The sequence below is a fragment of the Carassius carassius genome, chromosome 27, assembly GCF_963082965.1.
Source record: "Carassius carassius chromosome 27, fCarCar2.1, whole genome shotgun sequence".
Classification (NCBI taxonomy): domain Eukaryota; kingdom Metazoa; phylum Chordata; class Actinopteri; order Cypriniformes; family Cyprinidae; genus Carassius; species Carassius carassius.
In genome coordinates, this window is record NC_081781.1 from 20,633,145 (window position 1) to 20,647,041 (window position 13,897).

The 13,897-nt window shown below is 36.4% G+C and overlaps 2 protein-coding genes and 1 pseudogene across 3 annotated transcripts in view; 1 reads left to right on the forward strand and 2 right to left on the reverse strand.

Annotated features, from left to right (window-relative positions):
- Nucleotides 1–1,308, reverse strand: part of LOC132106979 (dynamin-2-like) — a 50,176-nt gene extending 48,868 nt beyond the window's left edge. For both annotated transcript variants that reach the window (XM_059513102.1, XM_059513101.1), the window contains exons 1-2: nucleotides 804–1,308; nucleotides 282–503 (exon numbers count right to left, since the gene is read on the reverse strand). In XM_059513102.1, the coding sequence (XP_059369085.1) occupies nucleotides 282–442 (161 nt within the window). In that variant the 5' untranslated portion in view covers nucleotides 443–503; nucleotides 804–1,308. The remainder of the gene's footprint in view (nucleotides 1–281; nucleotides 504–803) is intronic.
- A 1,102-nt stretch (nucleotides 1,309–2,410) lies between these two features.
- On the reverse strand, nucleotides 2,411–8,197 carry LOC132107434 (eEF1A lysine and N-terminal methyltransferase-like; annotated as a pseudogene).
- Nucleotides 8,198–8,304: 107 nt separating this feature from the next.
- LOC132106980 (inosine triphosphate pyrophosphatase) lies at nucleotides 8,305–12,018 on the forward strand. Its single transcript, XM_059513103.1, has 8 exons — nucleotides 8,305–8,449; nucleotides 9,305–9,362; nucleotides 9,457–9,521; nucleotides 9,600–9,673; nucleotides 9,776–9,807; nucleotides 10,116–10,228; nucleotides 11,038–11,114; nucleotides 11,749–12,018. Exons 1-8 carry the CDS (start codon nucleotides 8,387–8,389, stop codon nucleotides 11,876–11,878), a joined length of 612 nt encoding a protein of 203 aa, XP_059369086.1. The 5' UTR covers nucleotides 8,305–8,386; the 3' UTR covers nucleotides 11,879–12,018.
- The last annotated feature ends 1,879 nt before the right edge of the window (nucleotides 12,019–13,897 follow it).

A 13,897-nucleotide genomic window follows, 5' to 3' on the forward strand; every position in this document is an offset into this window, starting at 1 on the left:
AACATCACTAGCCGAGAGTTTATCACCAAAGACCAATAACTATGTCCACATGGCCATGTAATATTTTTTATCTCTTTTAGAATGCTGATTGGTCTATAATCAGCCCTCAGTCACCCTGATATCTCGATCAGGCAGGCTTTTGACATTGTGCTGTTATTAAAAACACATGGTCTGTTTGACCAGTAATCATGACATTAATAAAATCTTAGCACACCTCTGGTCTGTTGAACTGAACTGTTAAAAATAATCAACTGCAGTGCCTGTTTATGATGGTGTCATACCTGCCCACGAAATTTTCCAGGACGGAGCTCTTTCCTGCGCTCTGACCCCCGACCACCGCGATCTGCGGCAGGTCCAGGTCGCAGCTCTGTCCGATGGCGCTAAAGGCGTCCTGCAGCCGGTTCACCAGCGGGATCAGCTCCTCCATCCCCCGGTTGCCCATGGTTACGGAGCCGCGAGGATGCTGCCGGCGCGCGAACCACCGGACGCAGCGGACAGTTCTCCTGTGATATATTAAAATATACATTAAAACTGAGAGAGAGAGAGAGAGAGAGAGAGAGAGAGAGAGAGAGAGAGAGAGAGAGAGAGAGAGAGAGAGAGAGAAAGAGAAAACAACGTGAAAACTTCAAATAAAGGAAGGTTTTTATTGTTGTGGTTTTGTTTTTGCCCCCCATACATAGACTTTTAAAGCAAAACCACTCAAATAATACTGCCTAACTTAAAATTACAAAGTTTATTTTCTTTACAAAGTAAACGTATTGAACATACTAACCAGTTTCGTTTGTAAATCACAGTTTAATTACCTTATGTGAGTTTTTCCGAGCGCTTGGTCCTGACAGACGCAGCAGTTGAGAGTAACGGCGCTCGAGAGCAGCAGCGACTTACGTTAACTTAAAAGCACACACACACTTTACGACGAGCCCAAATAAACTATAAGGCGGCATATAAAGAAACCACATGGACTATCTCCAGTGGAAGTCGACTGTTTTATCCGCTCGTCTGTCCTGAACTTCAACTTATGATCGAGACCTGACAGCGACTGTCCGCTCGTGGAGTGCGCGTGCGCGTGCTCGCGCAGACGCCACTCCTCTGATCAGAATCTCGAGGTACAGATTTGGTTATATTTTTATTTATTTTATTATTATTATTATTATTATTATTATTATTATGTAATGCACACAGCTGAATGAGATACAAAAATAAAATAAAAAATTGGAAGTCATTTGAAAAAGTAAAAAGTGACATAGGTGAGTCTACTAGTGGCACTGTTCTTCCACAGTCTGAACGATTTCAACAGCGGCAGGTAAATCCGATAGAATAAATACAATACCATGGTATAAACAAAGCTAAATTATATATAAAATTAGAATTGTTTCCATAATTTACAAGCAAAATAGAATAGCTACTATATGTTTATTATTTAATTTGTTTTTATGACCCGCCAACACTACAGTGCATGACATCCACCCCACCCTCATTTCATCCAGTAAAAATAACACTGCACAGCCACTACAGGGTTGCCAGATAGTTTGCTTCTGTGTGAAGTCTACAGTGCATTTAACTTTACAACAGTAATATAAAAACTGATATTTATTGTCAGTAACTTTATTATTATTTTGGTTTTATTTGTTTCAGGACCATTACCCTGATTCACTCTTATTGTTTGATGAAAGAATTGAGACAACAGTATTTTCTTTTAAATTTAGTTTTTAAGGTTGTTTAAACTTAAAACAGCCCAGCAAGATATAACGCAAACTGTAAATTATCATTATTGGAGATTTTACGTAAATATTATTTTACAAGAAAATAGTATTTCAGTCTTTCTACCTCAAAATGTAATGTTATGTGCAGTTGTTTATTTGTAATCATTTGTCAAATTTAGCAGCAGTTTCTGAAATGAAAATGTTCACCTCCAAATTCTTTACAGGTACTGACCCTTACACTTAATTTTATCTGAACATATTGCCATCATTTGTACCATAAAGTGCAATGGCGATGATAGATCTTTCCATTTTGATATAGATCATCAATGATAAAGATTGTTATATTTTAATATTCACACAGTATATGCTTAATGCATTTGACATAATTTTGCGGTGTTCTTTCAAAGGGCAGGAAAAGAAGACTTTCATTTATTTCAGATGGAATTTTCCCTAAATACTACACAATGTCAAAACAAATTGTGATAGTTGCTTTTAATGTCATTCAGACAATCTCTTCCTTTCCAAGTAGACATTGTGTTTTGTTTTTTTCTGGAATAAGATGAAATATGAGCCAGGCTGTATGCCATTTTGTCAAAGGTGTTGTGACATAAGAATGCAACTAAGTTAATTTCTTAACCATGAAAATGATGCACATTTTGCCAAGTGAAACCAGATGTTAATTTGATAAAAAAAATGTTTTCCAATCTTTAGCTGACTTTCAGGTCATTCAGCATTGCAGTACTGTCTTTTTGAGGCACACATGGTGCAGTCTGGGTGTTGGCACATAGTGTCTTCTGTAAGTCTCTTGCTGTCTGCTGTAATGTTTGTGGAATGTTGTGAGGTTTGTGTCCCTCTCCTGAACTTCTGCAGCACAGCAGCACCTCATTGACTTCACCCTCGATTCCACGAGAGAACACACACGGAAACACGGCTTGAACACGTTCAACAACTGACGTCCTGAGTGCCAAGTCACGACACACTAAGTTCAACATGAACAGCCCTGTGGGGGAAACAAAAGAACAGTGATCATTGGGGGAAAAGCCAAATGTACAATATACAAAATATCTCAGCATCAGAACTTTCAAAGAAAAAGTATCAAAACTGAACCATTCAACTTTCAGTGTTTACCTCGAGGGGTTGATAAGCTGTAAACTTTCATCAGAAGTGATGTTTCTACAAAGGCAGGTGGAGGGCAGCTCATGCCCAGGGTGGAGTCTTTGCTATCAACGTCTAACATGATGACATCAAAAGAATGCCCTCCTATATAAGTGCAGAAAAAGAATTATACTGTAGATACAGCAACTTAGTAGCTCATCTGGTAGCGAAAAACATAAATTCCACTATCTCTTCCACATAAGACAGATGACCAATAGATATCACGATTCTCCTACGCATTATGTACACAGATAAATGAGATTGCCACATTTTTATGACAATAAAGTACTCGCCAGCTTTTTTTCTTTTTTCAAAGAGCATCAGCAAACTTTAAAAAGGTACTATGACTTAAAATCATTAAGACAAAACTTAAAATGACCTAAAAACAACCCAAAAAAATCATATTGCCACCCAGTCCCACCAATAAGAAAGACACTGGGTGATCTGTCGGAAAACATGTGACAGACTATTTAGAATAGATTTTTTGTGAAATCAACATCAATAGTAGATCAACATTATAGTGTTCAATGTTACCGAACATGCTGCGCCATTTAGACGATTCTGGATACATGCTAGTAGAGCTGCATGACTCTGGCTGAATGCAGAATCACGATTATTAATTTATTTTTTGGTTAAAAAAAGATCATGAGTCTGAACAGAGAACTACAACAATATAACGCAATTTACGAGAAGTTCTGACAAAATGTTAACTGCTGCTGTCTATTCTAGAATTATTTTTAAAATTTATGTTTAAATGCATGATTTAATGACTTACTCATAAGGACTTAACATGACTGAATTAGCTTTTTTTAACAAATCATTAAATGAACAAATCATTAACAAATACTTTTTTTAATCAGCCACTTGTCGTCATCTACTGGCAAAACGATGTATTGATACATTCTATATTTGTAGTTGGGTATGTGTTTATAACCAAATTTAAAAAAATCATAGTTCTTCTGTGAATTCCATGTTTTTTGTAACAGAAATAACCAAACTGTGTGCTTCAGCTGTTTGTGAAGCTGTTTCATACCTGTACATGACAACTGTTCTCTCTGGGTCCGCAGCAGTGCAAACACAGATTTATTGGTTCTGCTGTGATTGTATTTTTCAAAGGTTTCATACACACTGCTGAATCATTGTTATGTAGGAATAAGATTGTGAGGGTGTTTAAATCAAGATCGCAATCTTTTAAAGATTAATCGAGCCACTATACGGTCTACTGTAGATGTAAGATTTAGGGAAGGGTGAAATTTTGACTTTTCTGTCCGTTCCATAAACAAATCATATCTTTGCAATATAACACATACACTACAAACATTTATGAGGATGTTTTTGACAGCCCATGGTCATTATGAACTGATGTTACATGACATCAGCTGCATAACAATTGTTTCCAAATTCCAACTTCTTTGTTCCATTAAATAACTAACAGTACATTATATGAACGTGATTACATTATAACCTATTTTTGGGGGACATTAACTATTTTTTGGTACTAGAAGCAGTACAATTGCAAATAGAACTGTAAACATGATACATGTTGATTTAAAGAGCCACAGCGTTTACACTCTTTAATAAATTAATAGTTGTAATTGTATTAATTAATATGTTAAACAACTTTCAAAAGGTTTTGGAGTTAGTAAGATTTTTATTTTTTTGTTTATTTATTGAAATAAATTAATATTTATATTCAAGGCCAAATTAAACTGATCAAAAGTGACATCCATAATGTCACAGAATAGCTCTATTTCAAATAAATGCTGTGCTTAATTTTCTATATATTAAGGAATCTTGAACAAAAATGGTTTCCCCAAAAAATATTAAGCAACATTTTACCATTCCAGGCAACAACAAAAAAAATCTATTTCTATAAAAATCTATAAAATATATTTGTGGCGAGTGGGGCAGGGCCGAGAGCCGTGGGAACGGAGCGAGGCCGGTGGAGCGATTGGGAAATGAGCGACAACTGCTCCACTGACCGGTCTCGAGTCCCACGGAGGAGATCAGAAGGATACAAAAGAGGAGCGACGACAGTGGAGGACGAGAGAGGACCAGGCCTGGGCTTTATTTTGTGTTTGGTTTTGTTTGTGCGCGGCAGTCGTCCATGAGGGGCTGTCGCGCTGTTTTGTGTTTATTTTGTTATTAAAGTTTCATTTAAATGTCCGCTGGTTCCCGCCTCCTTCTTCCCGTGATTATGAAGTTTTTATATTGTGACAATATTCAAATAGAAAACTGTTATATATTTTAATTTGCATAAAAGTAAACAATATTTCAGGGGGGGTTTTCTGTATGTTTGATGAAATAAATACAGCCTTAGGAAACTCCAAACCAGGACATGACTATAGTATTTGAAGTACATAAATCATCTTTAATTGAAAAATTAAATGATATCATCCCTTTTGAATGTAAATGCTTTAAACCTCCACTTGGCTTTTTAATGCTAGCACACTTACCTTTATTATTGATTGCATCCATTCCTAGCATGGCTAAACCCGCCACCATAACTTCATGGTGTGTACAGCAGAGAAAACCTCTGTCCACAATGCGATCTTTAACACCCGTTAAAGCAGGGGCATCAGAAACAGATGGTTTGGATACTTTTTTATGAGCAGAAGAAGCTACCAAACACTGAAATAAATCTCCAGTTGTTCTATAAACATTGCAGAATTGAAGCGGTACCACACCTGTGGCGGCAGACCGGAGTCTCTCTGACTGCACCAGCTGGGAATTATTCCTCCTGGCATTCCAGGAGGTGTAAGCTCCATCACCATTGGAGAGAGCTCTGATTGGACAGCCTGCATGTCCTCATACTCCTGATCTCGATGCATCGCCACAATGACCAGGCGTCTGAATTGAGTCCGACCCTCAGTCGAGCCATATAACCAATCAGATTCATGACACTGAGGAACTAACAAAAATACAAATCTTATTGGAAATTTTTTAATTGTATTATAGACCCTTTCAGAAAAAAATATATATAAAAAAATACAAATATTATAACATTTCATTATATCTGTTATATTATAATTTTTTTTTTTTAATGTGTCATAGTATTCTTGTTAATACCATTGAAGACTGACACGGAAGAGAAGAAACTGTTGAATAAACACATTATTTTAGTTTTCTTTCCATACAAAAATTCACAGAGCTTCATAAGATTACAGTTGAACCACTGAGGTCACATGGACTATTTTAACGAACAATGTACTTACTACTTTTCTGGGCTTTGAACAATTAAAAAGCTCTTGAATTTCAACAAAAAATATCTTACTTTGTGTTCGGAAGATGAACAAAGAGGTTTAGAACGACATGAGTGTGAGTAATTAATGACAGAATTGTCATTTTTGGGTGAAATACCCCTTTAATTCTGCAGTTAGACAATCAGATTCAAGAATTCCATAGATATTTGTAATAGTGTGCAACAGTTCCTGCACACATTCTTCATTTAAAAGTTAAAAGCCATGAGCCAATCCAACAAGTTACCAAGATGAATCACAATATTACAAATTGATTAGTAGAATCAAAGAAGTATTTGAAAACTGGGCAATAATGCACAAAAAAAGTACAAAACTGGGAAAGGGCTACAATCTGATGAAGTCTTGCAAATTACTAAAACATTCTTCTGGCATGATTTGCATATTTCAATTCCCTAAAAATTTAAATGAGAGTATCATGGGTGATGTAGTGTTCCACCATGGACTTGATAAACATAATTATTTAAAAAATAAGTTGAAAGCATATGCCACTGATTAAAAACCTTGTAGCTCATAGTAAAACGGTTTTGAATGGTTTAGAAGTCACCATTAAAATCAGTTCTGCTATGGAGAAAATGAATGGGACTTTTACTTCCGAAATAGATTGTAGGCCTGTCTCTCCTTCACAGCGGACAACAGCTCTGGTACTGACGCAAGTCTAACAGGAGCGCCATCCTCCCCCTGACACAACTCAAGCACTGCAAACAGAGGCGATTGGCGGAATTTGGTGCAGACCAGAATGAATACAGGGAGGACGAAGGAGGAATCAGATTCTTCCTTCTGCTGTCCGCTAAGACAGTGAATTCTTACAGCCAAGCCCTGGGCGAAATGTTCCACAGCCAGCTTTATGACATGCTCCTGCGCTAAAGTTATGCAGACATACCAGCCCCCCACAGCCAAACCTCTGCCAACTTCTGCCAGCATCCTGCCTGCAAGTGCACCGTTCTCTTCTGAAGCCATGGCATCAAGCGTGCCCTTATCCAGAGCCACCTGAAAGCTCCCGCTCTCAAAGCCTGTCTGGGTGGCATCCAGCTGCTGGAATATCAGGTCAGGACGGTGCTCTGCGTTCCTCCGGTTCATGTGTGCCACCACCGTCTCGCTGATGTCAATGTTGATTAACTGATGTTAGCCAACATCATAGAACTGCTCAATCAGCTCAGAGTTATCACAGCCCACCACCAACACCTGCAGCAGAGAACAAGAGTTATAATTATAATTAGAAGTTCACATAACTCAATCTACAAGATGTTTATTATTATTTTTATGTATCAGTTTTTATTGGCTATTTAAAAAATTGTTCAGTCATTTTTTTACTGAAAATATCCCTGATATCCTAGCTCTTCTAAACATGCTCCTGAAGGAATTACAGAATTATCAAAAGAATCAATGTGTAGAATCAGATTATCAATGAATCAGTTGTTCTAGTTGTTCTAGTTCACAAAACTGGCTTCGAAAATAGTTTGAACCACTTTAATCATATATATATATATATATATATATGGTACTTTTACAGCATCTGTACATCTGAAACATTTGACAATTGCATTGAACAGATCAACAATTACAATTCTTCCAAATTTAAGGAAATTAGAAATTAAAGAAATTATGAAATAATATACGTTTTAATCAAAAGTTACAGGTTGACATCTGACAAAAACAGTAAAAAAAAAAACAGTAAAAAAAAAGTTACAAATTATCATCATAACTTCAGTCTTCAGTGTCACATGATCCTTCAGAAATTATTTATGCAGTGCACAGCAGAGGGAGTTGTAGTCTCCGTACCACTCGAAAGCATTCTCTCTCGTCTTTTCCGGAAAAAGCGCTCCCAGTAAACCGCGGAGCTGAACTCCTCTGTGGTGCGAGGCAGCGAACTCATGCTTATGGGTCAGATCCTCCTACTCCATTAAGCTCAATTCAGATTGATCAGATGAATTATAACCTTTTCCCAGGCTGATAAAATTAATTTACTAAGTACTTTAATGTGCATATACTGGTGAAATGATTTCTATTCTACAGTCGTTGTCGACAAGTAATGACGCTCTCACACGTTTTGCACTTTCCACTCGGAGTGATTTTACAGAAGGACGGCGCTGAGCAGCCAGCGATTGGTCAGTGTGTGAGGAGGGCGTGTCTAGAATCCGGTGGACTGCGGTTCCCTGATTGGTGGATGTTTTTGCTCAATGAATACGATTGGTTAGTGGGTGACGGAGCCGAGTGTTTTACAGTGAACTTCCGACAGTGAGTTGTTGTATGACCGACACCGGCTGAAGCATGGCAGCACCCACCGGCAGAGCTGTGGTCTTCGTTACCGGGAACGCGAAAAAACTGGAAGAGGTGGGAGTGCGGCGTGTTTACAAATATCGATTCAGCCACAAACTATCCAATTTAAAACAAAATGTGAAAAAGTCTCTTGACTTGCATTGAATGAATAGTCTTTCCTCACACGCCGTACTGTAAGATTTGTTTTGAGAAGCTTTATAAATAAGTGAATTGTCCAGTAATCACTTCTCACTCCTAAATAAACGCCTAGCTGGTTATATAGTCTGAAAGATGATTTTTAGATTCAAGTTGACTTCATGCACACGTTTGAGCTATTTTAATAAATGGGCTACAAAACACGGCCTGAATTATTATTTATTTATTTATTTGATAATATTTATTTGGTCTGTATGGTACTTAAAATAATTTTCAATGAGCTTTGCAATTTTGCAACCCTAATATCCGAATTTGGGGCTTGTCTAAATGCAGATTGATACCATGAACTTGTAATTATCTAACAACTGACAATACAATTTAAATGTTAAAAACAAAATTTGTTTAAAAACAGACTGGAATGGGTCAAAATGTGGGTTAAAATAAAATATGACAAAATGTGAACAGAGTAATATTATGTTATCAAAAAGATTACAATTATTTAGTGCTGCAAAACAATTAATCATGATTAATTGCATAGAAAATAAACCTTTGATTACATACTATATGTGTTTGTGCATACATATAATATATACACATACACACACACACACACACACACACACACACACACATATTTACACTTGTATATAATTTATAAAATGTAAACACAAACTTATTTTGAATATGATTAATCGCAATTAATCTTTTTGCAGCCCTAAAATGATCTTAGTTGTAGAATCTGTCTATCAATCTAATAATGTCTTGTTCAAACAGGTAATTCAGATCCTTGGTGACAAATTTCCCTACAAACTGGTTTCTGAGAAGATTGACTGTAAGTACTTGGCTATTATTCTTCTGCTTTGTTGACTTAAAATATCAAGCATGCTGTTGCTGTATTTGTAATGTGTTTATGTCGTCTCTTGCAGTGCCTGAATATCAAGGGGAACCAGATGATATTTCTATACAGAAGTGTCAAGAAGCTGCAAGGCAGGTTTGTATATTGCACACCTTTTTTACTTTGGTTTCCTTGGTTGATGCCTCAAACATGATGTTATGGGTTTGTGTGAAGGTGGATGGGCCAGTGCTGGTAGAGGACACCTGTCTGTGCTTCAGGGCTCTAGGAGGACTACCAGGACCTTACATGTGAGTCTGGCTCCTTTAAATTCTGTAAATATAAAACAGTGGTAAGGTGTAAGTATGTTAAACAGTGCATTGTATGATTTAATGTTTTTTCACTCTTCACAGAAAATGGTTCTTGGATAAACTGAAGCCAGAGGGTAAGGCACTTTAACAGAAATGTAGGTTACTACTGAATACTGTAATTTTCAGCCATTTTTATGAGGTTTTAGTTAAGTTCAGTTTTAGTTTTTATTCTTTTTGAGTTGGTAATCTTAGTGCTTAAACTAAACTAAATTTTCAATAGCTGCCAAGTCAACATTTGGTTTTCATTTAGTTTATATTTAACACTGAATACTGTTATTTTATGTTATTTATATTTTAGCTTTATTTCTTAAAAAGTCATCTTCATAGGCATAGGCAAAAATAGGAAAATCTGAAAATTGAGCTGTTTTGTATATGTTTGTAGGGTTGTATAAATTGCTAGCCGGTTTTGAGGATAAATCTGCCTGGGCTCTGTGTACATTTGCTTTCTGTGCTGGAAAAGATGAGCCAGTGCAGCTGTTCAGAGGAAGAACTGAGGTGAGCATGTTTATCAACTCTCGTGATGCAGTGGTTTTTACATTGAGCTTTAGTGCCCATACAGGCATTGTTTGCCTTCTCTTTTTTTCTGATCATTTTCTGTCTTTACTATCATTCAATCAATAAACTGAATCCAGATGTATGGTATATAAGTACCACAAATGTGTATTGTACACTACCTCTCAAAAGATAAGGGTCAGTAAAATGTATTAATGTTTTTGAAATAAGTGTGCCATGCTCACTAGGGATGCATTTATTTGATTGAAAATATAGTAAAACCAGTATTACTGTTAAATATTGCAATTTTAAAAGACTAATATTTAAAGTTTTTCACTTTAATATATTTTAAATGTAATATATTTCTGTGATGCAAAGCATCATAACATCAGTCATCAGTATCACATGATCCTTCAGAAATCATTCAAATATGCTGATTTGCTGCTCTAAAACATTTATTATGATTATCATTGTCACAATGTTGTTATAATCAATTGTTACAACAGTTGTGCTTCTTAATATTTTTGTGGAAACTACCGTGTGACAAATTTCTTTCCAGAATTTTTTAATGAATTGAAAGTTCAAAAGAGCAACATTAATTTGAAATCTAAATCAAAACACTATAAATGTCTCTTTTGATCAATTTAATGCATCCTTGCTGAATGAAAGCATTTTTATTTTATTTATTTTTTTTTTTTAAATCTTTCTGACCACAAAGTTTTAACAGGTAATATATATAAATGTGTGACATTGATCACTATAGCATGCAGGTTTTGATTGCTACCTCCAACATTTCTAATAATTTTTTTCAGGGCCGTATTGTTGAGCCCAGGGGCCCGAGGGATTTTGGGTGGGATCCTTGTTTTCAGCCCGATGGCTATGAAAAAACGTGAGTATCTTCTTCTCATAACTTTGCATTTGTGTTTCTCAGGTTCACCAGTAGGTGGCAGTATTGGTAAAAGTAAATCCTTTTGAAAAGCCTTAACTTTTGACGCTCTGGCGGAACTCCGTGCGTCTTGCGGAAGAACATTGTAGCCGGAGCTACTTCTCTCTGTTTATGTCTATGACTAATCACAAAGGTACTGGGTTACTCCGCTGCAGTACCTACCCGAAACGGTCTAAAATTGTCAGAATATAAACACTTATTATAGGTGTACCGTAAGGATTCAGGACAGGCCAAAAACACGGTTTGGAAGATGGATTCATTGTGTACTCGTTTATTATATAAAGTTTGGAAATTTTGAACACAAAAATAGTTACAGACAGCAGATCTAACCAAATCTACAAATATTTATGAAAGACTTTTCCTACTGTCCATGTTATCAAATTATAAGAATGTTGTAAAATGCTTTATAAAAAAAAAGTGCTGTACTCATGCTCAGACAAGAAAACAAAAGCATAGAGTAAATTTGTCAACAATAGTTGAAAATGAATGGCAAATTAATTTGTCAGATAAAATTAGCACTTTTATTTTCATAGTGATTTTGTTTTTCTCATTCCTCTGTGCTTTGTTTCTGTGGAAGTTATGCGGAGCTCCCTAAAGAAGTGAAGAACAGCATCTCCCATCGGTACCGTGCCCTGGCAGCCTTGTCGGAAAACTTCTCCAAGCTCAACGACACACCGGAGACCAAGCGTGCAAAACACCAAGACTGAGTACTGTTCTCTATCCAAACAGATTCAGCCAATCCTCATCAGGCTCTGGCTCAAATCAAAGCCCTAATGTGCTGCTCATAAACGGTTTCTAATGTACTCCATCCTTATAGTCTTTTAAATAAATGCTTTGTTTATAAAAATCACAGTACATCTGCAGCTTTCATTTTCACAATTAATTTAAATTAGTAATGGCTCGAAGTTATCATTAGCCATAGTACTTACAACTGGTTTTATATAGAAATGGTTTATGGTGTGTCCCCATTTGGTTTTCTTAGTAAACGTGTGTGTGTGTATATGTGTGTGTGTGTGTGTGTGTGTGTGTGTGAGTGAGAAAGAGAGAGACAGAGAGCAGGTCTGAGTATAGATACATGGGGAATTCAGAGTCATAAATCTTCAGGATGTTCCTGTGACACCTCCTGTTTGTTCATCTGCCCTCTGTGCAGGGGGGATGTTACTCCGTATTACAGTTATATCATCTACTGTTTGTGTTTCTCATTATTAATGGCATGCAGGGAGTGTTTGCACTGCTGTTTCTTGCATTCTCTCCCTCATTCATTCACTTTTTCGTTCTTTCCCTAATGACAAAGAAGCGTTCATTGGTAACACGTGCATATGGATGCATCTGATTCAGAAACCAGCCTCCCACGTTTCTCAAAGAAGGTTCTAGAACATATTTAGTGAGGAAAAAAAGATGTTATATCCTTTCTATTGTTCATTCTTCTTTGCCTTTATTTAGCCAGGAGAGAACCTCACTGAGATTAAGAATCTCTTTTACAGGACTGTCCTGGCCAAGATTGGCGGCCCAGTTATATTAAAACACATATGACAAACAACAATGCATCACAACAGTAAGATATCAGTAAAATACAGCACTAGAAGCATTTGCATATCATTAAATCATTTTCCACAGCACGCAAAAGTGTTTTAAATTTACTAAAAGGCACCAACTGATTTACCTTTTTTTTTTTTACCAGATTTACTCTAGTTTTACCTAGATTAGTTCGAGCTGTGGGTACATGAAGATGATAATAAGACTGGGAACGCAATGAGTGGTTACCAACTACTTTTTGTTGAAGCAAACAGAGATAGGATGGCGAGAAACCCATAATTGCTTTGTAAATCAATAAGTACCAATGCATTATCCTTCGAACAGCAAGTGAAGACCAGAAAACTCTAGTATATAAATGTACAATGATGTGTAGAAAATGTACAATCCATTATAAATCTTAAGGCACCGTGATACACAGCTTCCAAAGGAGGCAAGAAGTTAAGAAGAGGCATGCTGGTATACTACATCCCCGTAGTCAAGAATCGGTAAAAAAAAGTTCTAGACACAAGCTTCTTTCTTGCATTAAATGAAAAGCAAGACTTATTTATAAAGTAAAATCCTAACCTTTTCTTTAACTTTTGTCTCAGATGATTAATATGTGAGTTAAAACGAAGTTTGTCATCAATTATGATGCCCAGGTACTTATACTCTGAGACTAAATCAATCTGTTTCCCTTGCAGAGTTCGGAGAACGACAGAACTATCTAAAGAATTTCTAGAATTTTAATAACCACTTAAATTTAGATTTCTCAACATTTAAGACCAACTTTAAAGTAAAAAACCTTGCTTGAATAATATCAAACGCTGAGTGTAAATCAATCAGAGCTTGTTGTTGTGTAGGAGCAGAACAATAGATGACATACCGTAAATGTGGAACCTTGCTTTTTCAATATTTACTTCTAATCTATTTATATACACTCACCTAAAAGATTATTATGAACACCTGTTCAATTTCTCATTAATGCAATTATCTAATCAACCAATCACATGGCAGTTGCTTCAATGCATTTAGGGCTGTGGTCCTGGTCAAGACAATCTCCTGAACTCCAAACTGAATGTCAGAATGGGAAAGAAAGGTGATTTAAGCAATTTTCAGCGTGGCATGGTTGTTGGTGCCAGACGGGCCGGTCTGAGTATTTCACAACCTGCTCAGTTACTGGGATTTTCACGCACAACCATTTCTAGGGTTTA

Coding starts and splice junctions, on each gene's coding strand:
- LOC132106980 (XM_059513103.1), top strand. CDS start 8,387: ATGGCAGCACCCACCGGCAGAGCTGTGGTCTTCGTTACCGGGAACGCG. Junction 9,808..10,115: donor GGATAAACTGAAGCCAGAGG/GTAAGGCACTTT, acceptor ATATGTTTGTAG/GGTTGTATAAATTGCTAGCC. Junction 11,115..11,748: donor CCCGATGGCTATGAAAAAAC/GTGAGTATCTTC, acceptor TTTCTGTGGAAG/TTATGCGGAGCTCCCTAAAG.